This window comes from Anguilla rostrata, chromosome 2, assembly GCF_018555375.3.
Source record: "Anguilla rostrata isolate EN2019 chromosome 2, ASM1855537v3, whole genome shotgun sequence".
NCBI classification, from domain to species: domain Eukaryota; kingdom Metazoa; phylum Chordata; class Actinopteri; order Anguilliformes; family Anguillidae; genus Anguilla; species Anguilla rostrata.
This window is the reverse complement of record NC_057934.1, coordinates 21,338,706-21,365,284: the sequence shown is the minus strand read 5'-3', so window position 1 is coordinate 21,365,284 and position 26,579 is coordinate 21,338,706. Positions and strand designations below refer to the sequence as shown.

The window sequence follows — 26,579 nt, the reverse complement described above, 5'->3', positions numbered from 1 at the left end:
GTGGATATGCCTGAACTGCGGGGTAGGGGCAGTCCCAACTCCTTATAATCAAAATATGCTAATACATGATTGGTTCCACTACTAACATGAATAATCCTAAACATGATTGGTAAATGGTAAATGCACAAGCATGTAATAAATTCAACAACGTAAATGATGTCTAACAAATAAGCACACAATGACCTCTAACCATATCCCATATTCTCTAGGTCTATCTAAGCATGCTCTTAATCCAGCTTTAACCAACATATATTTTGGTGTATTCTAGTAAACATGGTGTTGGTTCCTCTCTTCTAATGGGGGGGGGGGGGGGTGGGTTCAAAGGAATGGCTAAATTAATCCAATTTGGACTCCTGAAAACAAGTGAAAGCCTGAAAGACACATACACGCACACATGTACTTACAGTATATATCCTGTCACAAAAAACAACCCCTTATTGCACTTGGTGCCTGGAGATCTGCAGGCCTCGGTGAAAGGCATTACTGGCCCCCATTTAAAGCAGTAATTACATTAGGCATCATAAAGAAATTATGCTTCAGCATCGCGACAGTAAAACACACGGAGGAAGTCATACTTGATAATAGGCTTAGTTTATGTTTTGTTTTCAGTGTTGCGTAGTTCACAATCAACTTCTATTCAATGTGAGTAAGTTTGTTTTGTGCTGGGTAAGATTGAGCCTGCTTATTTTTTACTTACTTAAATCAAAGTATCTGCACTGTATAGCAGTCTGTTGAATCAGGCAATAACCTTGGCCAACCATTTAGTTGATCTGCAGCACATTGTTTGAAGTAATAATACTGTGTACACGTGATTAAACTGACCGCTGTATTTTTGGCTCTTAGCATGCCTAACTGCATGCAAGGTACTACAGGATTGGTATGGTTTGGTCATAAAGGTAATAAATGTTGTAGTAAAAAACATTTCTAATGCCTCTGAATGCATACGTTTTTCTTGCCTTGTTACATTCAGGTTTGTAGGCAAATAAATGCGTTCTTGTATTCACTCATATTCAGCTAAGGACGCAGCATGTTTTATTTCACTTCATATTTCACCATCATTTGGACCAGGTTTTGTCAGGGAAACTGGGATTTATAGGAAGGCTCCAGAAAATGTGTCCCTTAGCAGTGATTACACACTTTGGTTCTTTCAACAGCCTTCGGTCTTTGCTCTGATAAGCCTGCAGAATAGACCCTTATCTCCAAACACCAATCTATTCTGCTCCCTCCAGCACTGTACTGTCCTCTATATGATATAGATTAAAAGGGCATTTCAGGTGAAGGCCTAGTCTACTTTATACATACAAGCTTGCAAATAATCCTTCGAAAGAATGCGATTGCATTCAATAAATTCTGAAAATTGAAATATGTATTTATAATAAATATGCAACTATGTTATATTTAATTTAGATTTTAAATAAATGTAAATCCTGTTCTAACAAAGTATTAAAAAGCTCTAAATTGCAGGTTGTTAGGTTTCTCTTTCCTCACAGAGCAAAAAAAAGAGGTCTTTCATCTCCAAAAAGAGGGGAAAACATGATGAAAACAGGAACATGTGGGATAAAAAATCTTTTAATCTGAACTGTGACTCTGGTGGTGTGCAATATGATTATGTAATGTACACATTTTTTTCAATATTAGAAAAAAAAATGTCATCTGTGCATTTGGTCTTTCTGGGGCAGTGATGGTGCTAATTAATTTCCCCCAGGAACGCAGGCCACCGACCCCCAGAGGATGATGTGTCACGCTCTTCTCTCTATAAAGGGTTTATCAGCTCTGCGCATTTCCTTTGGCCAAGGGCGGACGATGGAGACCTGGAGCTTTCTCGGCATCCTCTGCGGGGGTCGACGGTCGGCCGGCGGCGAGCTGTGGCTGTGCGCGGCGCTCCTCGCCGCCACACTGGCGGGCACGGGCCGAGCCTCGTCCAGCACGAGGCTGCTGCTGGGGCTTCATGCCCCCCGAAACATGTCCTACCCCTTCAGCGCCCTCAGGCTGGGCTCGGCCATTCAGGTAGCCCTGGATAAGATCAACTCCAACAACATCCTGGGCAACCACACCGTGGACTTTGTGTATGCCGACACCGAATGTGATGCCAAGTCTTCCCTCGCCGCCTTTATCGACCAGGTGTGGAAGGAGAACATCTCGGCCATCTTCGGCCCCATCTGCCCTGAGGCAGCTGAGGTACTGACGGGGAATATAAGACAGTCAACGGTTTACTGTATTGTGGTCCCGGACTGTGGACGCTCGCTCCTTTGATCTAACAGTGACCTCTAGTGGTAAAATATTGTTATGGCACCCATATGATGCAGATAAATGCACAGACAGGCATGCAGACAGTGAAATATGCAGTGAAGTAAACAGAGCAATTCCATTCTATCCCCATGGAGTTTTGGGGTTCATATTTCATAATATAACGTGTATTAATTTTAATATAATACAACACGTAAATCATCTTAAGATTGAGAAATTTCTCAGTTAATAATTGGCCATCAGAAGATAGTACAGTAAGGCTGATAAACAACAAACATCTCCAAAGCACTACATTTATCTCAAATCTCAGTAAAATTTTAAGACTGGGGTGTGTGTGTATGTCTTTACTGATGTATTGATGTGTATATTTCCAGGTTACTGGTCTCATGGCTTCTAAATGGAACATCCCAATGTTTGGCTTTGTGGGAACAACACCAAAGCTGGAAAATTTAGCTGTTTACGACTCCTATGTAAAGCTAATTCCCCCTGTCAAAAGAATAGGAGAGGTGATGATTAAAATACTGGACTTTTTTGGGTGGAAACACGTTGCCTTGATTGGAGGGGGTGGCGATTTTAACACATGGGACAACATTGATGAGGCCTGGAGGGTTTTGGAAGCCCAACTCAGGATCCGGTTCACCATAACTGCCAGCATCAAATTTGACACCAGCCAGCCTGACCTAGTCCATAAGAACATTGCACACGCCTCAAAATCTGCAAGAAGTAAGTTAGCTTTACTTTACTTGCTAAGCTTTGATGTTTTAATAGTTCTGAGAAAACAGAGAACAATCTAAGTCTTATCTCGTAATGGCAGATAGATAATTTCATTGTATAGCGTTTACAAATAGTTCATGTTTACACAGGAAAATGTTCAGTGTTGATGGAACAGTATTGATGCAATAGTTTAATAGTCAATAATTATAGTCCAATAGGGATTGAATGTTGAATGTACTCTTTGATTTGATCTACCAGGAATAATTTTATTGTGTGTGCAAATGAAGCTTACCTTATGAGAATTCTTAGCTGAAGGTTCTTCTAGGATAGTGAGAACATAGTGGTGGGAACTGTATAGTCTCTGCTGACTACAGGTCCTCCATCAGTTCTGAAAAGCACAGAAGCATGTGCCGCAAGTTCTCCTCTTCAGTCTATGCCTCAGGTGGTTCAGACTGTAGGATTTGCTGGGTACCTTTTCTGGGTTTGTACCACCTTCCGGGATGTCCACCAACCTTTATTTTTAAGTCACAAAGAACACTGTGTTACGTCACATTACAGTCATTTCACAGATGACTGAATCCAGAGCCACTTACAGAAGTGGTTATCAGCAGAGTAGCTTTTTATTTGCACTTTTCATACAAAAGTGCAAATTCGCCAGGAAGGAACAGAAGGCTCATTGAATCAATAAGTGGGATGTTAACCTAACAAACAACTATCTGTATAGTAACAACATACCTCTGGACAAATGACAGCTATACCTAATAGCATATTCAGAGAAAGAACGAAAGAAAGGATATCTAAAGGGAGTCAGGGGAGCCATGGTTAAATCGGAAGATGTAGATCTTCAGTCTGAGTCAGAAGATGGGTAGGGTTTCTGCTGTCATGACTGCCGTGGGAAGATCATTCAACCACCACATGACCTGAAAATGCAGGCAGGTGGAGGGGCAGGTGCCCAGAGGTAGCAGAATAGAGAGGTCTGATGTAGGGTCTGATGATCTTTAGAAGATAATACAGAGCTGTCCCTTTAGCTTAACAATAGACTAGCACCAAGGTTTAGAATTTGATGTGAGCTGATATATGTAGCTGTGGAGGGAGATAAGAAGGGATCAAATATGTGTTAGCTGGGGAAGGTTGAAGATGGGATGAGTAGCAGCATTCTGGATGAGCTGCTGAGTTTGATGACAGAGGGAGCTGCAGTTGTACAGATAGGAGATGACCAGTGCCTGGACTTAGAGCTGGGTTGAGTCTGTGATGAGGAAGGGACAGATCCTTCGGATGTTATACAGGAAGAATCAGCACACCCAAAATACTGCCATGATGTTCTTGGAAGTGGAGAGTTTATTGTCAGTACCACTCCTTGCAGATGAAGAACGTGATACTGTGGTGCCGTGCAAGGTGAGTGAAAAGTCAAGCGGGGGGAGGATTTGATTTGGAAGTACAATATCTTAGTTTTAGCTAAGCTGAGCTTTCGGCAGTCTTCTTGAGAGAGGGGGTTGACAAGTTCCAAGGTACTGTGGGCATATCATTCCTTTTTTTAAATATGTGTTGTCATTCCTAAAGTGATTGTTGCACAAATCTTCTATTTCCATACTTGCATTCAGATCCTTCTCGAAATGTTATTGGCATATTTTCCATGTTACTTTATCATGACAAGAAGTTCAACTGCCAGTAATTTGTATGGTGTTCAGGCTCATTCTTTTCGGTTTTTTATTATATTTGTTTAAGACAAATTTAACCCATCCACAGATAAAAAAGTGTCCCGAATTGACAACAAAGCAGATCGTGATCAATGTCACTTCGTGATTATGTGTATGGACTTTGTAAGATTTAACAGACTACACCCTTGTTAGTCAAGCGACTTTCTAGGCGCATTACAGCGCACTGCATTAACGCACTGCATCTTTCATTCTCCAGTCCAGTCCAGAATTTGATGTTGTTTTCACCGATATGAATCTGGCAACAATTCGTAATTAACGTTAAAATGTAGTCTATATGTAACAGGGAAAAGCGTATTATCGTTAACGTTAGCTAGTTAGCAACCACCCAGATGTCGACAGCAGGGACTCCACGATTTCCACCTAGAATTTTTGCATTAGGCTATTGTTTCAACTGATATTCACCCGTTTTTTAATGTTCAAAATAAACACTGATACATTCCCAGATTTGTTTTTGGAAAAATAAAAACTGAAAACAGTTAGCCTTATGTATACTGTAAGACTGGGGAACATTTTTGTCATAACACGATCTCACAGTGGAATGGGAATCTCACGGGGATGTTCCCCAGCCTTTTTGGAACATTTCATATTGGCGTGGTAGTGACCGCTCTGGTTGTCTTTGCAGTCATCATCATAATTTGCAATGCGTTGGATGCCGTCGTGCTGATGTTGGAGGCTGAGAAACAGCACCTACTGGATGGAGAGTATGTGTTTTTCATTGTTCAGCAATTTGAGGTCAGTGGCTCAGTGGTGAGTAACCTGTATCAAACTAAACAGGCAATGCGTCGTTACACCTTGCTACAGTTCATATATCATCTGAAATACACGACATGCATTTTGAAAAAAACACTCTTTTCCATACTCACAGCCTTGTTGGGATGTATCAGTTACGTTGCCATTGCAGTTTTAATGGGGCATTATGCTAATATTATGTGTTGCTACAGCATTAATGTTTTATGCTGTATCATATTAGTGCTGCTTTCCAGAATCAATAGCGCACGGCACATGGGTACAGTATGCATAGACACACTGGGCGTGTTCGGTATTTTTGGTATTTTCACGACTGGAGGTGAGGGGCACGCAACTCAAAGCGTGCAGCGCAGGTAGAAAATGGGCCAGATTAGGATATATTAGCGAGTGTGTTGCAGCTGGATTGAGTCATAGTGAGTCGTGTGCTTTGTGCAAGAGCAATTTCTTTTGGCAAAATTAAAAAAAAAAAAAAAAACCTTGACTTACAATTATTTACGTTAACGTACAATTATTATAGCCTAGTTATAATTTTGCATTAAACCTGTAGCTAAATAGCACACTATGATATAACAACGAAATAATCACAACCGTATTGTGGTGTGGGGATGGCTGGTTTAAGCAGCCACACCTGCCCTGGGTCAAGCTAATTAGACCTGGCCAATTGGATAATTGGTTAAGAATTAGATAATTGGCCAGGCTAATTGGACCCAGGAACAGGAGTGGCTGCACCTGTGCGTAGTGAGGTAATCGGTGCACACAGGTTAAATCTGCCATCCCCACCCACACAAGGAGAGCCTCTCTGTCATGACAGTGTTTTAACATCTGCTCCTTGGCAGTAACATCTTGCCAACCCTTGTAAATAAATGTGGACTGCTGGAACATCGTCTCCCTGTGTCTCTGTGCTGGAGGGCCCCTAGGAAAGCCACTTCGGTGGCCTGTGGCAGGCTTGTTTGCCACAGTGGCGCCCAACGTGGGGCTGCTCCGGCACAGGAAAGAGGCACAGGAGGGCCAGCCAGCCATCCCCACACCACAAGTATCCTTAAGTTTTATTCAAAACATAACATTTTTTTTTTTTTGGACGTGGTTTTGTGCACAGAACTTTTCAAGTGCACAAACTTTGAAACTGTCTTAAAGTTGGTGTTCACATTTGTATTCAAATATACATGCTTCCCTCTTAATCTTTTGATCGACCAGGATAATTACTTCAAGAATATGCTCAATAACAAGGCTAATCAGACCACCCTGAGAGCCTTCAGCCAATCAACGTTTGTGATTGCCCAGAAAGTCTATGATGGGTATGAATACTATGACTTCAACGAGAAAGTCTATGAGAGGCTGATCAAAGCCCCATTCTACAGCAACTTGTCATCAGAGAGAGAGGTGATTAAAGTAACAAATCCATGCCTAAGAACACTGAAACATGTACAGTGTTAATTCTACTCTAACAGTTTTAATTCAACTCTTAGAGAGTTATCAACAGATGACATTTGGTCCCGCATCCTAGAGTGGAATTAACACTGGACCTTTTACGGTGAAATAATTGTTTTCTTGTTTGTAAATATTATCGAGCAGTCTGTAAACTGTATCTTTGTAATGACATAACTAAAACAAACTCTACCATTACACAACAATTTGTATATACCATGTTTTTAAGTATATTGTTGCACAGTAGCTGGCATCGACAGTAAAAACTAAATTTTATTGTGATGAAGTGTGTCATGATTGAGTGTGACGTACTCATTTGAGAGCTTGCTTATTCCCAACCCTGCTGTGCACTTAACGTAAATTTCATAAACAATCTGAAACCTCTTCCTGTGTCTTTTATATATGTATTTAAATCACATATATAAAAGTGGATATCAAATAGGCTACAGCAGTATTAATAATGCATATGACCCCACCCCCTGATGTTAACAAACCTAGACATGTACCTGTCAGGGGAAGCGTATTGTTTGTTCATAATTATCAATCCTTTATATGTAATATGTAACCAATCTCGCTCTATACAGTCTGAGTTCGCTGCCGACAGTCATGCAAACCCTCCTGCAGTAGACACAAGTGGGTTAGTTTCGATACCTGGGGGGACTAGCCAGTTATGTGTTGCCTGCAAAGATGCCATGTTGCTGTGGATGTTGCACTGTGCTCAGGTTATGCTGATGTCAACTTGTCTCTCTCTTGTTTCATTTCTTTATCTCTGTGCTTTAAGGTGAGCCCCTATGCGGCCTACCTACATGACGCTGTGCTCCTTTACGCCATGGGCCTACAAGAGCTGTTGAAAGCCGGCCAAAGTGTCATAAGTCGACCGGAGCTGCTGCAAAAGCTAAGAGACAAGAGCAGCTTCAGATTCTATGGTAATCTATTTAAACACGCTCTGTTAAAAGCATAACATCTATGGTAGCTTTTTTGTCATTTACCTGTTTGAGTCACGTTATGTACACATGGAAGATGAACTGCAATCATTAAGGGGTTGGGTGGATTAACTGGTAATAACCAAGCAAATGACTAGCATCAGAGGTCCTGTTCAGTGGTGGAAAGAGTTGAAAGTTGAAATACTGTTTCTTCACTGAAAATTTACTTTAGTAGATGAGTGAAAAAGTAGTTTTTCATGAAACACTCAAGTAATTTGGCATTACATTTTCTGAAACCAGTGTCAGAAAGCTAAATCCTTGTGAGCATGAGTCATGTGCCAAGACGTCTGCCATTTTGAAATTGAAAGCTGCTGTTGAAAAACATAAGTTAGGGTCTGTGAACTTAAAGCTAGCAAGGGGCAGTCCTTAAAAGACATCTTCAAAGAGCAGCAGTTGGCAAAAGTTAAGGCATTGTATGCAGATGTTTTTCTTGCCTAATTTCACCAGTGATATCTGGAAAAAAAATGTGTTCATTTGCTGCGGAAAGAGAACTTGCGATAAACACAATAAATAGTTTTTTTTAAATAATATAAATAATATAACATCATTTATGTTATGTTGGTGTGCAGTGTCCATATGGGTTAGTTCTGGTTTCTTCCCTCAGTCCAATGGCAAGCAGGTTAGACAAATTGGTGAGTCTTGGATAGGCTGGGTGGATAACAATAATAATCATTAACATTGTCATACTCATGGTCATAAGTATGCAACATGATTTTGTAATCATAACAGACTCAGGTTGAGGGACAAGCCACTGTCGATGGCAAGTGTATTAAAAGAGTTTCCTGCTATAAATACCTTGTAATCTGGCTTGATGATAAGCTTAGTTTTAAATTGCATATCAATAAATTAATTAAGAAACTTCGAACAAAGTTGGGGTTCTATTTTAAGAATAAATTTTGTTTTAGTTATAAAATTAAGAGGAGACTCATCACAGCTACCTTTTTTAAACCTGTTTTAGATTATGGAGATGTACTTTATATGCATGCTTCCTCTTCTGCTTTACATGACTTGGATATGGTTTACCATAACGCTTTACGTTTCATTACAAAATGAAACAGTGCAAAAATTTTAACCCATCATTGTCTCCTATATAAATGGTCTGGGTTAACTTCTTTACATCTGCGCAGATTGACCCACTGGTACATATTCATCTACAAAACAATAATTGGTCTACTCCCTTCCTACCTCAGCTGTCTGCTAATTAGAAATTCACATAGTTATCACCTCCGCTCTAGGGACATGATACTCTTTAAAGTCCTTCGTCCCTCTCCTGAATTTGGTGTGATGGGTTTCAGATATTTTTCACCTTACAGCTGGAACAATCTGCAAAAGAATTTTAAACTTGACAAATTAATTTCAATTGTGGACTTTAAACATGCAATTCATGACTCTGTGACTGAAGTATGCTCCTGCTTTTAACCTCTTCTCTACTTTTAATTATTACACCTGTCTCATTCCATATTTGATGTTTGTACATTTTGTTAGGTATAAGTCTTGTTGGGTAACTTTGTGTTTCATGTCAGGTCCCCCTTACAAAAAAGATTTCAATCTCAATGGGGTTTTCCTTGTTAAATAATGGTTAAATAAAAAAATTTAAAAAGTGGTGTAAACTGCGTAAAACTATATTTGAAACCTTCTTGGTTAAAAGTTTTACCATCTAAAAATATATAAAAAGCACAAACCCTGGAAAAATAATTTATGTGGAGGACCAAAAGTAGTCATTATCTGTTACTTTACTTCTCCCATAGAGGCTAGTAATGGTTAATGTCCTTACCACAGGAGCGACAGGGCTGGTGCACTTTGATGAAGAAGGAGAAAGGAACATCGACTACTCTGTGTATAACCTCCAGGTCACCGATGGCATGCCCAAATTCGTCTCTGTGCTGACATTTGATAGTCACACTAAAACAGTGAGGTAAGACTTTTTACAGCTGCCCCAATTAAATCTGCTAAACAAACATTTGTTTTAACCTTCACTGTCCATAATAGCTTTCTAACAGAACATGCTTGATGATTATTGATCGAATGTAGCAAGTTCTACTCTTCAAGTATAACATTTTTTCATCTTCCATGTTGTGAAATGTTCATTTTGTATAAATATATTAAATTGAAACTTTCCTCACAGAATATAAATCTTTAGCTTAAAGCGTTTCATGCATATACAGATAAGAATACATTGGAAATATTTGTAGTGAGTATTGTCTAATTTCCTTGGAAATACATGTAATTACACTCTGGATATAACCAAGCTAAACATTTGATCACTACAAGATAGTCACTTGAATTGATGGGTAATAGAGGAGGTGTTTCTAGGTAATTAAATTTTAGTTTCTTAGTAGTTATCTATTTTTTTTATCAGTGGTAATAACCAAATGATGAGCTTTTCTTACACCATATTTACCTGGTAAATACCTAGCACTGTAAAAGAAAGTGTTACCGCCCATCTCCTCTTCGCAGGCCGACTGCTCTGTATCACTTTGTGGCGTGGCCGAAAGGGGGGCCCCCGAAGGACAAGCCAAACTGCGGATTTGACAACGAGCTCTGTGAATGGGTCTACCAGGGTAACTAAAAAGAAGCAGAACAAAATCAAGCCATGCAATTGGCGATGTGATGGGAAATATAAGTGCATACCACTTGCTGGAAAACACCCTTTGCTCTACTGGAACATCGATTATTCGGCTCGGGAAAATTAGCGGCACTAGGTGAACATACACAGAAGAGGTAGTAACTAAAACTACGGCGTGTCTCTTGTCCCCAGATGTGACTTTTGTCATCCTGTTGGTGGCGCTGCCCTTGCTGATGCTATCTGCCCTCGCTTTCATCACCTTCCTCACCTGTCAGAAGCTCCGGCTGCAAGACCGGCTCGATGACGCCAACTGGTGGCGAATAAACTACAATGACATCGTCATCATTAACGAGCGAAAGGTCTGTGAGTAAACTACGCTGACATTATTATTATTATTATTATTATTATTACTATTATTATATCTGCTTGTCTGTTTGTCCAAATATCCAGGGAACGCACACTATGTCTCATAGCACAGGTGGCAGTACCTACAGGAGCCGAAGCAGTGGCTCCCAGACTATTGCTTCCAGCCACAGCTATGGCTTGAAAGACAACACGGGCCGTGAACAGATCTACTCCACCGTTGGCCTCTACCAGGTGTGTGAGAAGCCGCCTTTCTCCTGCAGGGCCTTTGGCCCTTGCCCATTGTCCCGCTTCTCAGGACTTCCCCCGGGGGGCCCCAATCTGGTCTCACAGTACCCCTGTCCAAATCCACTCTTACCTCTGCCTGTTATGTGAGACACTGCCTTGCTCTCAAGGGTACCTTTCCAAGACTCCTGAGCTCTGCACTGTACAAAATTGTGGCACAGTCTCAAAAATCTACAATAATTGGGCTGTCCCATATTCATTGCCGGAAAAAGAGTCTATGGCTTGTTGGCAAGAGCATCGGGGACGTTGCGGATGCTTCATTTGCAGGGCTCTCATGCGGGGTGCAGATGGCAACTTGAGGGACACAATTGGTAATCTCAGATTGGGAAAGGCCTTTAAAGTAACACAAAGGAGATCAAAGACAAGGACAAAAAAACGTCCTTGAACCCGAGACGACCTCTCAGCTTCAACAGCCATTGTGGTTCCGGGAATGCATTCGGTGTTTCTTTCAATGCGTGTTTTGCACATTCAAAGTATGCGCTTTTTTCTCCTCACAGGGAAATCATGTTTCCATCAAGTACATCGAACGACAGGTTCTCAGCGACATCAAGAAACCATCGATTCTTCAAGAATTTCAAGTGGTAAAAATGAAGTGTCTATTCTAAATATTTCCTTAGTTATCCACGTCAGCTGCTATATTTACTAATATTTATGGCAATGGTACCCGAGTCTACAATAGCAATTAATGTGCAGTTAATAACTGTGTTATACATTATTGAAAATTAATTGCTGATGGTTAGTGGATTCCAATTAATTTAAGCATTAAGTCCCTAGGAATTGAGGAGGTGCACAAAGACATGGACAGAGATGCAATTAACCTGCACTTTATCTGGAGACAAGTCATGAAACATGTACAGTACTAACACAATCAGCGTATGCCATCTTTAGGAAGTATACATTTGCTAAGGCGACCAATGCCTCTTTTTAGAGTGGGCAAGTCAGGGTGGCCATACTGAGGAAGCAATATGCCAGGGCTGCCCAAACCCTGTTCCTGGAGATCTACCGTCTTCTTGTAGGTTTCACTCCAACCCTGACAAAGCACACCTCATTCAACCAGTAGAGATCTCATTAAGCTGCTAATTAGTAGAATCAGGTGTGCCAGATTAGGGTTGAAATGAAAACCTACTGGATGTAAGATCTCCAGGAATAGGGGTTGGGCAGCCCTGCAATAGGTTATGATATGCAGATTGAGATGGACGTTCTTTAGCACCAGTCCAAAATATTACCCTTGTGTGTTTGCCAATATGGAAACTGGTGCCTCCTTTTTAATATCATATTTATCAGTATAGTGCAGTGGAATACCATACCATACAATATGATATATTCATACTCCCAGGGGCAATTTAAATTTGGGCTATGAAAAAGAGAGAGTACAAACACATTTGCAATTTACAGTAAAAGTTACAATATACACAAAAGACAGTTGCATGTAATATTATTCCTATGTATATTTTACGATTTTCAGTTTGAAATTGTGTGATGCATTGATGATTTGTGCTGTTCCTGTAGGGCAGGGGTAGGCAAAATGGTCCTGGTGTGCCAGAGATGGTTCTAGTGTTTGCTGCATCCAAACCTATAAGGACATGACTGGATTCCGTTTTTTTTAATAATCAGGTTTAATGAATGAAGGTGACCATGAGCTGGAGGTACTCAGCATTTCACCATTCAGAATATTCAGGCTCAGATTTTTAGTCACCCATCACGCTCAGATGGAACAAAAACCAGAAACATCACTGCCACTCTAGAACCAGGATTGCCTTCCTCATTCTAGGGGTAGGAAATGCCAGAACTGAAATTTGAATCAATTGAATTAATGTAATGTCTTTTTTAACCAATCAAACTATTTGTGTCTAAAGGATGCCAAACTGTAAAACAAAAGAGTTCAGTTTACTCAGTTGGTTTCAATAGGATTATTTAATTTAAGTATTCCCAAGTCTCTAGCATACAGTAAAGTTAAATTATTTTTACTCTTTTTTTTAAAGTTGAGACTACTCATTTCATTTTGTAAAATTGCATTTAGGTTTCACAATTCATATGATTCCTATTACCATTGCTTTATGCTTTCTGTTTTTATCTTTTGTCTATGAAGGTTTCTGTCAAAAAATGTCATGCTGACCCAAGCCCATTATTATTAACAATGAATTCATTCATTCATTCATTCATTCATTCATTCATTCATTCATCCTTTAACAGATGCGAGAACTGAAGCATGAGAATTTAGTGCAATTTTTTGGAGTTTGCATTGAGCCACCAAATATATGTGTTATCACACAGTACTGCAAGAGAGGAAGTTTAAAGGTATGTGGCCCTGTGAATGCCATGCATCTCTCTCTCTCTCTTTCTTTTTTCTCTTTAGATGCAAGGTACAAATGAGTGCACAGAGTCTTTAATGTAGCTCTTAAAAAGTCCTATCTCCCATACTGCCCCAACTGATGATATTTTGAATGTTCTTCAGTCTGAATGACATGGTTATGTTAGATATTAATTACTTTCCATAGGTTTTTTCATTTCCTGAATGGGCTATAAGCAATCCAGCATGTTAGCTATTGTTATTGGGGGACTGACAGTTGTTCCAGAAGTTAGAGTTAAGAGACTTGTTGCAGTTATAGCCAGGTCTGATTGGCTGGATGTGATGGTATCATAGGCAGCCCTTTGATCTGATTGGCTGGATGTTATCGTGTCATAGACAGCCTGGTAGTCTGGTTGACTGGATGTTATGGTATTACATTACATTTATTTGGCAGATAATTTTATACAAAGCAAGGCACAATAATTGCATGCTAAAGGTCAGTGGAACAACTACAGAAGACAGGTCCAATAAAATACAATTCTCATTAAGCCTCTGTTATCCATAGCCTTGAACATCAATTCTAGTTCATGCAGTAAGGATTGGCTAAGTCAGTAAAATTATGGCAAACCAAATGAGAAATGATGCATGATTACAAGAAATATGATAAAGATCTACAGCATCAAGTGCAATGACGATACAAGTGCAACATGAAAGTACTAGAAGATGAAGATTCAAGGATACAGGTGATATAAGAGTGACACGAGATTTGGACTAGTTAGTCTAGGTACAGTCTGAAGAGATGCGTCTTCAGACCTCGAAAAATGGGTTGTGACTGAGTGGTTGGTCGAGGAATGGCGAGTTCCACCACTTGGGAGCTAGAGTGGAGAAGCTCTGTCTTTGGCAACAAGCAAGAACCATTCACCTGGATGGCAGGAAGTGCAGGTCCCTCCGCTGCAGCAGAGCGGAGCGGTCAAGCTGGCATGTAGGGTTGAATTATTTCCTGTAGGTAGGCAGGGGCTGTCCTGTCACCTGCTGTGTAGGCCAGAGTCAGGACTTTGAACCTGATCCTGGCGGCGACCTCATCAGCGAAGTGACATGTGAGAACTTTGGAAGGTTCAAGACAAGTCTGGCAGCACCATTCTGCATGAGCTGTTATGGCTGTACAGTATGGCACAGGCTGGTAGGCTTGCAAGGAGGGAGTTGCAGTAATCTTGACACGAAATTACCAAGGCCTGGAGGAGTAGCTGGGTGGAGTATGTGGTCAGGTGTGGTAGAATCCTCCTGAGAGTGAGAGGTAGTCACTGTGGTACCGTCAGCAGTGATGGAGAGCTGTTGTAGTAGGGAGGTCTTGTGAGAGATGAAGAGCAGCTCAGTCTTGTAAACGTTGAGATTCATGGCTATCCATGTTGAGAAGTCTGCCAGGCAAGCAGATATTATCTCATTGACCTGTGTGGCAGATGGAGGGAAATAGAAGAAGAATTGTGCATCAGCATAACAGTGATAAGAGAAGCCGTGTGAAGTAATGACCGAGTCATGGAATCATTGGCAGCTTTTGGTCAGATTGGCTGGATGTTACTGTGTCGTGGCAGCCCTTTTGTCTGGGTAACAGAATGCTATCATTAAGGGCACTTTTTTTCAAAGTAGGTTGATCACGTTTATTGATCGCACGTGTTCGACAAGTATCACATCACACCTCCCCAGTCATCCACGTTGATAACTCAATTGCCACACTGTTATGTGCTGCATTCAGTGTGGTAATTATAAAACACTGGGATGTGGTCATAGCATATAGTGTGCCATATCATTGTTTTTTATCTGTGGGCAGAAGCCTGCACACATAGTTCAGTTATATCACCTGACAAAAATGATAAGCAGATAATGGTTTGTGGGAGGGGTTGGCTAATAAAAATTAATTACAGTAGATTGCCAGTTTCTCCACAACTTCTCTGAATGTTTTGGTGGATTGACTATTCATTGCTTTGACTGTGCTGTGCTGTGTTATTGCTATTGAACATTTACATTTTAAATGATTTTTCTGTACTCCGTGTAGGCACATAACACAATTACTTGCCTAATTACAGTTAAGCTGGCAGTATACTTAGTAAGAAGAAAGAACTTAAGGATTGAGAACCACCGGCGAACATGTCCACGAACACTGTTGTCGGTCTACTCAGTGAGAACACTGCACCGTTTGAAGTCACTCCACGCCGCTGGGGCGTGAATAATTACGAACAATTACGAGGCAGCTATTAACCGGGGCTGGAATCTCGCCCAGACCTCCGTCTCGCGGCCACGCCATGGGTGTATAAAGAGAAGGGCTACGCGAGATCACAACACAAAACAAAAAGTTAAAAGTGTTTAAAGTGGCTTTAGTTTATCTAGCTAGGCAAAAGAAGAAAAAAGGCGAAGGAGATGGTACGTTCGCCCTCTAAATCAGAGTAGGATGGAGAATGAAGAGTGTTGTCTGTACATTCGGCAAATGCAGAGTTTAGACGAGGCGGTCCACTTTCTCTTATTTCCGAATGTGTGCCAGGCGTTTTGATGACTTGCTGAAACGAGTAGCACCATTCATCAAACATGCGCAAACTCCCAGAATTCCCATCTCTACAGAAGAGAGATTGGCGTTGATTCTCCGTTAGCGTGTGAAGTCTGCCCCCTGAACTCTCAATCGTCACGTAACCAACCATGTGATATTTGGACCAATAGCTGAGAGGGGGAGGTCGGAGAACAAGAAAGAAGTTTTCCAAAAGGTCTCCCTGGAGGCCGTCGCACACTGCACCGTACAAACACACAACACCACGTCTTTTTGTTCTTCAGTTGTTCTCATTGCTTCGTTTTGCTCAAAAAGTTCTACTTCTTACGAAGTATACTGTCTACTTTAGTGGTTAACAGTCACCTTCATAAAAGCAATTTGTTTTCCAAGAAATGTGTAATTGTGTAATAGGCAGCCCTTTGGTCTAAGTTGAAGGCATTATTGCACAATAGCCAGGTCTTTGATCAGTGCGAGAGACTGTTATAACACAGCAGCAGCATTATGGAGTGACTGGACATTATCCAGCAACGGAATTATTGAATGACGGAGTCTGTATTCTGTTCCCCTCCAGGATGTGTTACGAAACTCTGACATAGATCTGGACTGGATGTTCAAACTGTCCTTCGCTTTTGACATTGTCAACGTGAGTCCTGTAACATTTTGTGAAAACAGAATTCTCTTGGGTCATTTTTCAGATTTAATGGTCCATCTGGTAACAAATGCTACTGTCTGAATCACACAGGTGGTCACATCCTCTCTCCCTCCTAACTGTCCAATCAGACTAACTGTTACATCTCACTGTCGCACTCCATACTGATTCATACTTCAGAGCAACAGATAACAAACTTATTGCATTTTTTGCTTCATTCATTTTAGTTGACAGATTCTTGTAATGAAGCCCAGTGTGTTGTCATGGGTGCAATAAACACAACAATGTTTTTTTCCACTCAGTTTTGAATGTTCAGTCATACCTCTAAGCCTGTCCCATCAATGCAATGTCCTCTGTGGATTTAGGGGAGCACAGACTATGGCTCTCATCGCTTGCATTTATTTGGCAGACGCGTTCATCCAAAGTGACGTACAATAAGGGCATATCGAAGGTCAAGGAAATGCAGATGTCCCCCCACAGACTGGTACCCTCCCACCAGGAAAGCACTCAGCCCAACTTAGCGATCCTGTGTACGGCATGGGTGTAGTCAGAATTCGATTTCAAGCCGAGGGGTGTGCCACTTGACAGCCTCAAACACCCTATGACTGGGACACTTAATTATATGTGTAAATCAGTCCCTGATAAGAGTTTAACGAATGAAAACCATCTGTCCTCAGACACCAGATTTCAGTATCTAGGGTTTATGAGAAGGATGGTGTTCCACTCGCTGTAACATCTTCCTAAAGAACAAATATGTTTTTACTCATTTATGGATGTTTTGTGGATTTCACTAAATAACTTTTAATAGGATTCGACAAATAACCAACTGAACTGATGAATGGTTTCCAGGGCATGGAATTTCTTCACAAGAGTAACCTGAAGTCCCACGGCAATCTAAAGCCTACCACATGCCTGGTGGACAGCCGCATGCAGGTCAAGATCTCCGGATTCGGCCTGTGTGAATTCCGTTACGGAACCAAACACAAAGTATTTGATCTGGATCCAAAATATGAAGGTCAGTTCCTCTCCTGGATGACGCTACAGCATTTCTGTTTGATTTCCTCTCGGTCATTTTGCTTCATGGGACTTTTAATTCTGTGAAAACAATTATGCATAATAACACTAGTGTAGGTTAATGAATTAGTTACAATATATTCATTATTTTAAAGACAGTTCGTAAACAGACTGGGATCTGTTATGGTCTCTCAACTGCAGTGTCTGGTCAGTGTTTGTAGCAAGGGGCATTGGTAGCTCTCTGGCATAAAGACCATAGTTCCTAGCCAAAGGAACTAATTGTACTCTGAGTCTGGGTCTTTCGTTGGTGGCACTCATGTGCTCACTCAAATTATATTCAAGATTGTGTACGGAGGTAGAGTCAGAGCCTGAGGAGAATGGTCCACGACAACTGTGTCTCTCACGGGTGTCCACCACCGCAAATCTCAAAGGGACTGGTAAATAAAAAAGAAAGCAAAGTGAAATCTTTATTGAATGAACAGTGTGCACTCACACTGGCCCTTTCTTTTCCCCCTCTCCCACGCACTGGCTGGCTACCTGCACTATTTTCCCTCCCCAGTACTCATAACAGGTGAGCTTCCCCACACACGCCACGCTAGCTAAGGAACGATCGGGCAAGCCCAGTTAAGAATCGCGCTCACTGCACACCACACGCACGCGATGTGGTGCCCCGAGCCCTCCCGGCCAGGTGTCGGGGGAATCACTGCGGTGATGCCAGCTGAAGAAAAACCCACTCCACTGACGCGTCCGCGCCCGCTTTCACGGCCAGCTGGGTCCCGGTTTGGTCCGGTCTGGTCTGGGTCCTCCGTCTGGCCAGCTGGTCACGACTGGGCTTGGAGAATACAAAATTCCACCCCCCCCCCCCCCAACCTCCCACTCCAGGAAACAGCCAGCACAGCCTCGTATTCCTCATGGTGAAACCGCGTCTGCTTCTCCCACACTGGTCCTGGCCTCTGGCTCTGCTGGAATCTACCGAACAGACTACCACGACATGCTTACACTCAGTCACACCAAAGGAGAAAATCAACATAAATCCATACATCCGTCATGAATAAAAATCCAAAGAGAAATGTTACTACAGCCAGTCACTAACTAAACTGAAAGGAAGCCAAACTCACATGCACAGAAATGTCCCCTTCTCCTTCCCCAGAGACCTCTGCCAACAAGCCCTGCCCCAAATACCAGCTGCATACAGGTGTGCCCCATTCCCACATTACCCCTGCATCACCCCCCAAATTTATGCTGCAGCTCCCTCCTGTAAGCAACCAACTCCTGACAGTAGTAACGCAATCATATTATAAGCCAATCATTTGCAAAATGCGACTGTGATGGACAAAACTAAGCATATGGTCAATATTTAATTGAAGTTTATTTCAAATTGAGTGGTGAGGTTTTTATGATATGGTCATTCGTTGTCACCTTGGTTTCAGACATGTACTGGACTGCCCCGGAGTTGTTGAGACAAACGTTTCTCTTGTTCAACGGCACTCCCAAGGCCGACATCTTCAGCTTTGGCATTATAATGCGAGAACTCATTTACAACTGTGAAATTGGTCCATACCATGATGTCGACATGGAACCCAAAGGTAAATAATTGTCTAACAGGATCATTAACTGTAGAATTGTTACAATGATGATAATGGTGTCAAATTATTTTGATTAAGATTATGATTATGATTGTTTTCTTCTTTTTCTTTTTCTTCTTAATATTATGAAAAAATGCATAATTTGATGAACCTAACATCTAACATTTTATAGTCGTTACACCTGTATTACACATATTACACCTATGGTACTCTTATTATTAAAATAAACAGTGGTTACAGTAGGTGCAGTAGTAGTAGCAAGTACATTTAATTGCTTTGCAAGGCAGGAAGCCTCGTTCAAAGAGTCTTCTGCATATTCATTTTGGTTGCGAGCCCAGCTGAATGTTGCTGAGCAGTATGGCTGTGCTGCGTGTGCTTCCTCAGATATTATTGAGCGGCTCAGGAACCCCGCCCTGGGCGAGCCGCTCCGCCCCTCCCTGTCCACCCAGCTGTGTAACGAGGGCCTCATCACCCTGCTGAAGGACTGCTGGTCCGAGAACCCCGATTACAGACCCCCCTTCAGCACCATCAAGCGGCGTCTACGTGAAGCCTGCCCGGACAGGTCTGTCTGGGGGAGGAGAGAGAGAGAGAGAGAGAGAGAGAGAGAGAGAGAGAGAGAGAGAGAGAGAGAGAGAGAGAGAGAGAGAGAGAGAGAGAGAGAGAGAGAGAGAGAGAGAGAGAGAGAGAGAGAGAGAGAGAAGAGAGAGAGAGAGAGAGAGAGAGAGAGAGAGAGAGAGAGAGAGAGAGAGAGAGAGGAGAGGAGAGGGAGAGGGAGAGGAGAGGAGAGGGAGAGGGAGAGGAGAGGGAGAGGGAGAGGGAGAGGGAGAGGAGAGAGGGAGAGGGAGAGGGAGAGGGAGAGGAGAGGGAGGAGAGGAGAGGAGAGAGAGGAGAGAGGGGAGGAGATGTGTAAAAGTCAGTGAATGAAAAAGCAAGATAACAACACTTTAGGGAATACAGAGTGATGGTAGTTGTGGTTTACTGTAGTAATAATACATGAATAATATGCATTGTTTATTCCACATTTTAGTCATGTTAATATACTTGACAACATGGTGAACAAGTTGGAGAAATATGCAAATCACTTGGAGGAAGTGGTGGAGGAAAGAACCAATCAGCTGACAATAGAAAAAAACAGAGCAGACAGGCTTCTCTCCAGTATGTTGCCAAGGTAAATAAACTCTTGGTTTGGATCTGCCTACCTTTCTGAATTCTGTTATATCTGGGGTATAATGATCTATATGTAGTCAGCACTAACATCTAATATAAATATACCTGAATAAAAAATCTAGATTCATTACATTGCATTACATTACAGGCATTTAGCAGACGCTCTTATCCAGCGTGACGTACAACAAGTGCATCAGTTCAAAGTGCAGAGGTGCAGAAAAACACACTAGAGTGAAGTAAAGATTGTAGTGCCAGAAGTGACCACACAGATCAGGATTCCAACCCTGTAGGGTAACCTTTTCAGCAAACAAACAAACAATCCTGCCAAGTACAAAACTAGCACTCATTATACACATTCAGAAAAAAGAAAATTTCAGTAATTTCTATTGAGCTACACGCACATCACAGCAGTCTATATTGAGCTACAAGCACCTTACAGCAATCTCTATTGAGCTACAAGCACCTTACAGCAATCTCTATTGAGCTACAAGCACTTTACAGTAATCTCTATTGAGCTACAAGCACTTTACAGCAATCTCTATTGAGCTACAAGCTTACAGCACTCCTTGTTGAGATAAAACGCACATTACAGTGTTGCTTGGGTAATTTATCCAAAGCTACATCGCGGAGCAGCTGATGGCTGGGAAGTCTGTGGAGCCCAAGGGTTACGAGCTGGTGACCATCTTCTTCTCCGACATCGTGGGCTTTACCACCATGTGCAGCATAAGCTCTGCCCTGGAGGTGGTCTCTCTCCTCAACGACCTCTACAGCCTTTTCGACGAGATCATCAAGCTGTACGACGTCTACAAGGTGCGTTCGGATCTTCAGAGACATCCTCACAGTTATGTGCAAGCTTATGATTTTGTACTGACACTCATCAATTGTTTAAAAAGCAAGTATTTTGGGGAAAAATTACTTGAAAATAAATTCAGGCGAATTAACATGTTTAGCTTCATTCTTTATTTTTACATGGCAGCTTTTTGTTATTTTATGGGTAATAATGTTAGTTTCAGAAATCCTTGCTCCACAGTCTAGTTATTTCACCAGGTGCTGTGACTTTAAAAGCAATTAAATAGAGATATGCCCTTACCCTAACATCAGATACCGCCCATGTGTAGTAACTGATGTGAGGGCAGACCATGCCAGTGCCAACTGAGATAGACCATGCTAATCGTTGTATAAGTTTGTTACTACAACTGATCTTTTAAAATTGCCTTTGCCTTTATTTTTGCTGAACTACATTTTATGCAAAAAAATAAAATAAAATAAATAGTCAAACACCTGGGAGGTCTTTTGCAGTAAGGTTATGGTTTCATTCTTAAATTCTAAAGACATTTTAGTCTATAACTGGATAGTGTATTCAGTACCTGCCTAACAGAGTACATTTTAACACTCTTGGATGTTGTTTTGAACCCAAAAACAAGGTGGAGACCATTGGTGATGCCTACATGGTCGCCAGCGGCCTGCCCATAAGCAATGGCATCAAGCACGCAGATGAAATCTCTACCATGGCACTGCATTTCCTCTATGCCATCTCCTTGTTCAAAATACAGCACCTGCCCAACGAGAAGCTGAAACTTCGCATCGGGATAAACTCAGGTACATCCTGGTCGCTGTTTCACATTTTGGTTGAGGGGTTTCATTCAGAACCAATAGAGGAATATCCAAGCAAATATGACTCAGTTGGCCTGAGGTAGCCTATTGCACTTCTGGGTGGGTCAGCATTAGATTTGTTCACTGGCAAACCAAAGGACCGACATTGACCTTGATCAACGACACAACGAAAACCAACCAAGTTGGCCATTACTGTGATTTGCTCTTTAGCAAAGAACTGGTGAGAAAGTGCTGGGAAATCCTAAATAGGCTGCTAACTGCATGTTCAAAATTGTGCTCATAGGTGTGTTGGCAGTGAACCAGTTTGGCCCTATCAGAGGTTATCCACAAAATCAGCTTTGAAATAAATTCATACCTTCAAAATGACAACAGTCTTCTGTTGGGGAAATATAGAGTTGCAGTATTGAGCCAAAAATGGTTCCTGATTGATTAGCAGTAGTCAGGTGATTACAGTAATGGTCAAAAACCTGTGTGAACTGACATCTGATGGTGACCGTCACCCACAATATCCATGTACAACATTTGACCCATTAGGTCACAGATACTTAATAAGATGCCATCTAGATTTAGAAACTGTACTTTACAAAGAAAGAAATTACAAAGAAATGTTTGATCAAAAAAAAAAGTTATAGCTAACTTCTCTCAACTAGCCTATTTCATCATGAATGTGTGTGCATATATCTATGGGGCATCAGTGTAGGGTAATGGTTAGGGATCCTGGCTAAGTTGAGAGCCACAGTACCGCAAGGTACTTAACCTGAAATGCTTCAGTAAATATCCAGCTGTATAAATTTGTGATGTATAAAAAAATGAGCTCTAATAAGCGGTGGATACCAGCAGTTGCTGAATGCAATGTGATCTACATACTGCAGTTGTAAAGGGCTGGCTGTACAGGACAGTGCAGTATAGTGTTTCACTCTTTCTCCTGTTCACTCCTCTCCCTGGCAGGCCCAGTGGTCGCTGGAGTGGTGGGCACCACCATGCCCAGGTACTGCCTTTTCGGCGACACCGTGAACATGGCGTCCAGGATGGAGAGCAACAGCTTGCGTTAGTGTTCCACCTCTGCTCCCCTCCCACAAGTACAGCTCTGTACAATGTTGTACTAATGATGTGAAGAGCAGAAGTCTCTAAGAAATAAAACAGGAAAAAATTATTCCTTATTCCTGGTCGGTTTCATAAAGGTGTTCACACAGGACAGATTCCAGAGCTTTACAAGAATACTCAATTTCCCCTCAGACAGTTTACAGGGAATTGTTGACAGTTCAATGTCATGTACGCACTCTTTTGCCATTCACCTGGGCCATTTACTATCTTGCCCTTACGCTCTCAGGAAAAAGATAGGATGAACTGCCTAAAAAGCTACAAAAGGGTGGTACCTTATAGGTGCATAGAATTGTAGCCCTAGCCAGCAATACATAATTAATTTGTGAATGTTTTGCTTGTAAAAGGTACTTATTAGCATCCAAATAGATTATTGTACTCTCTGGGTACATTTTAGAAACGTTTTCCTAAAAGAACAAAAATGTACCTCCAAAATGTATTTTTGACAGTGTAGTGAGGCTTGATTGGCTGCGTTGTGTAAGAGGAGTGAGGCTTTCTGACAGAGGGGGTGGAAAAATACCTGCCAGGGTGGCATCCACACCCTTGATACCTAACAACCTTAATCATGGATCCCCTCCCAGTTCTACTCTGTTAACATTAGCCAGGCTCTCTCTGATGCACTGTGTCTCTGTGCAGCTTTGAAGATCCATATTTCCCAGAGCACAGCAGACATTCTGAGACAGATAGGCACTTTTGAAATGGAAGAGAGGGGCGATATCGAAATAAAGGTAAAATATCATATTCATATTTATATTCATATTCATAACCATTTATTTTAAAAAATGACCAGAAACACAAAACAGTAGATTATTACACTGAACCTGTTTTAAAAGTATGAATAGATTTTAAATGTGTTTTAATGGAAGTGTCATTTCTATATCACATTCATCTATTAAATGCAGTAACACATTTTTATTTTTTCAACCAGTATAAACTACAAAATTTAATGTGACAAAAAACTTTGGTAACACAACCTAACATAAATTGCATGACACTCTCCTTCATCAGTAACATTGTGTGTGTGTGTGTGTGTGTTATAAGGGAAAAGGACTCCAAAAGACCTTCTGGCTGAAGAGTAAAGTGGGCTTTAAGCCATCGCTTGTGGAACCAAGCTCACCTGCTCATCTACTGCCCAAAGTAGAGGTATGAATGCTGTAATTCAGTAATACCTTTCCTACCATGTATTTGAGTACTTAACTTGCATTTAGATGAGTTTTGAGACAATCAATGAAATTTTGCTTTGTGTTTTATGTCATGCATTCAGACATGGGTCAAATGCAAATACGTATTTGTATTTGTAAATGTATGTAAATACATATTTGAAGTATTTTCAAATACATTTACACATGAAATACTTCAAATAGTATTTAAAAAATACATTCCTTTAAATAAATATTTTCCTGGGAAACCAACTACTTTTTCAAATAGTATTTCGAGCCTTTTAAAATACATTAAAATACAAATACAATAATGTTCTGTTGTTTTTTATACATAAAGGTATTACCTTTTACTACAGTGTTAGTGTACTCTGGACCCCAGTGATAGACAACAGAAATGACCGAGCCAGCAACAGTGTAGGCTTCATGATGAAGGGGTATCCCAGAGTTCTTTGTACAATCTTTGTGAGTGGCCCTCGATGTGATGTTAGCGAGTTATAATACTGAGAGCACTGCAGGGGAACTACTAAGGGCTAGGGGTTGAATTTGGATTGTGGGCAAGGGTAGCCTACGTTGACAGTAGCCTAAATGCCCGTACATGTATTTGCATGGGGATGGCAAACTCAGAATTCTTGATAAGCTACTTGCCAGTTTATTTGTACCCATGCAATCTTTATAAAGTTAGTGGTCTGTATTTCCTCTTTTTTTTCTGTTGTCCGAGCCATATGACAGCCATGTGTACTGTTCTATTTTTTTTTTTACATTTTCTCAGATTAGACACTGGTAAAATAGAATTCAGCCATGCATATTCACTACCAATTAAAAATGGGAATTGGTAAAATTGGACTGAGGCCATCAGCAGTCACCTGACGCGGTCTCATCAAAACTTAGACAAAATGCTCAACTTTCAGAGCTGATAGGTTCTCGCATATCCAGTGCTTATCAAGTCTTTCAACAGCTTGGTGCAATTGAGCATGTTGCACCACTGGCCTTATGTTGTGAAGGTATTTCAAATAATCCCATTAAATCAAACACTTTGTATTTGAAAATTCTGTCTTTTAAATGTTTTTTAAAACATATTTTAAATTACAAATAATGTAATTACAAATATATGCACATGCTCCTTAAATGTATTTTCAAACACATTTTTTAAATACTCAGTATTTGCAAATGCTGTTTTTCAAATAATTTCTAAAGAAAAAATGTATTTAAAAGTAATTAAAATACTTTAAATGTGTATTTGATGCAGGTCTGCATGCAGTATATGCAGGGTTGCTATATCTGATAAAGTGTGCTTGTCTCTTGTTGAGGAGAAGAAAAGGCTTGTGGCTGTCAGCACATCCAGAGCAATCGACAGTGAGCAATGTAAGGGACTGAGGATGTCCACAGCTGCAGTCAATGACATCAGACGACCTCCAGTGATACTATAGACTTCTGCTGTGTCAAGCCTCAGTTCCCACCGTCAAAGCCATCAATTCCTGACACCCCCTGAAACAAGCCATTTTAAAACCCCTGAAGCAAGCCATTTTAAAACCCCTGAAGCAAGCCTTTTTAAACCCCCTGAAACAAGCCATTTTAAACCCCCTGAAACAAGCCATTTTAAACCCCCTGAAACAAGCCATTTTAAACCCCCTGAAACAAGTCATTTTAAACCCCGTGAAACAAGTCATTTTAAACCCCCTGAAACAAGTCATTTTAAACCCTCTGAAACAAGCCATTTTAAACCCTCTGAAACAAGTCATTTTAAACCCCCTGAAGCAAGCCATTTTAAACCCACTGAAACAAGCCATTTTAAATATCCAAAATTCAATTCACCAGAGCAATTTACAGGTTTACAGGGACAAACTGTAGTGGTCTACACAAAGTGCATGCATGTGTGGGTGTGTGTTTATTTGACCCTTTTTTCTGTTAGAAAGGATCAATATAGTTTGAAGTTTGCTGATGTTTAGTGGACAGGTATAAACATTCTTTAGTCTGGGCCATGGAAGCCCCATGTGATCAGAATGGTTTTTACTCCCAAGATTAGAAACTATATGAATGTCTCTTTTTCTTTGTCTGAACAACAAATCAGTTTATTTTAGAGGTTTGGTTTGATTCATGACTAAAAGAGTGCAATCCCTTTTTTCAAGAGCAGATCTCACCATATCTGGAAAGATGTTATGAGGAGTTTTCCTGAATATTTCTTTTTCCATTTATTTATTTACTTATTATTCCAATTATGCGCAGTTAAAATGAAGGAAAAGCTGTCCTTATTTTCAACATGTGATAATTCAACTTGTAGATAATATATAACAATTATTTTCTCTGTACCAAATGTGAATCTTACTGATTATGAAATATAGAATAGAATGACAGGTCTGTCATTTTAATGTTTATTCCAAGTTTATGGGCATAACTAGAGGGTTCAAAGTGTACAGGAG

At 40.9% G+C, this 26,579-nt stretch overlaps 1 protein-coding gene across 1 annotated transcript; it reads left to right on the top strand.

Annotated features, from left to right (window-relative positions):
- Positions 1-1,803: 1,803 nt before the first annotated feature.
- gucy2g (guanylate cyclase 2g) lies at positions 1,804-25,729 on the top strand. The gene is made up of 22 exons (XM_064313766.1): positions 1,804-2,178; positions 2,622-2,970; positions 5,302-5,411; positions 6,621-6,806; positions 7,633-7,777; positions 9,614-9,749; positions 10,292-10,395; positions 10,593-10,759; positions 10,851-10,997; positions 11,546-11,629; positions 13,242-13,346; positions 16,443-16,514; positions 17,370-17,535; positions 18,965-19,120; positions 19,505-19,682; positions 20,148-20,288; positions 20,905-21,097; positions 21,712-21,886; positions 22,850-22,948; positions 23,639-23,730; positions 24,044-24,145; positions 25,470-25,729. Exons 1-22 carry the CDS (start codon positions 1,804-1,806, stop codon positions 25,587-25,589), a joined length of 3,402 nt encoding a protein of 1,133 aa, XP_064169836.1. The 3' UTR covers positions 25,590-25,729.
- The last annotated feature ends 850 nt before the right edge of the window (positions 25,730-26,579 follow it).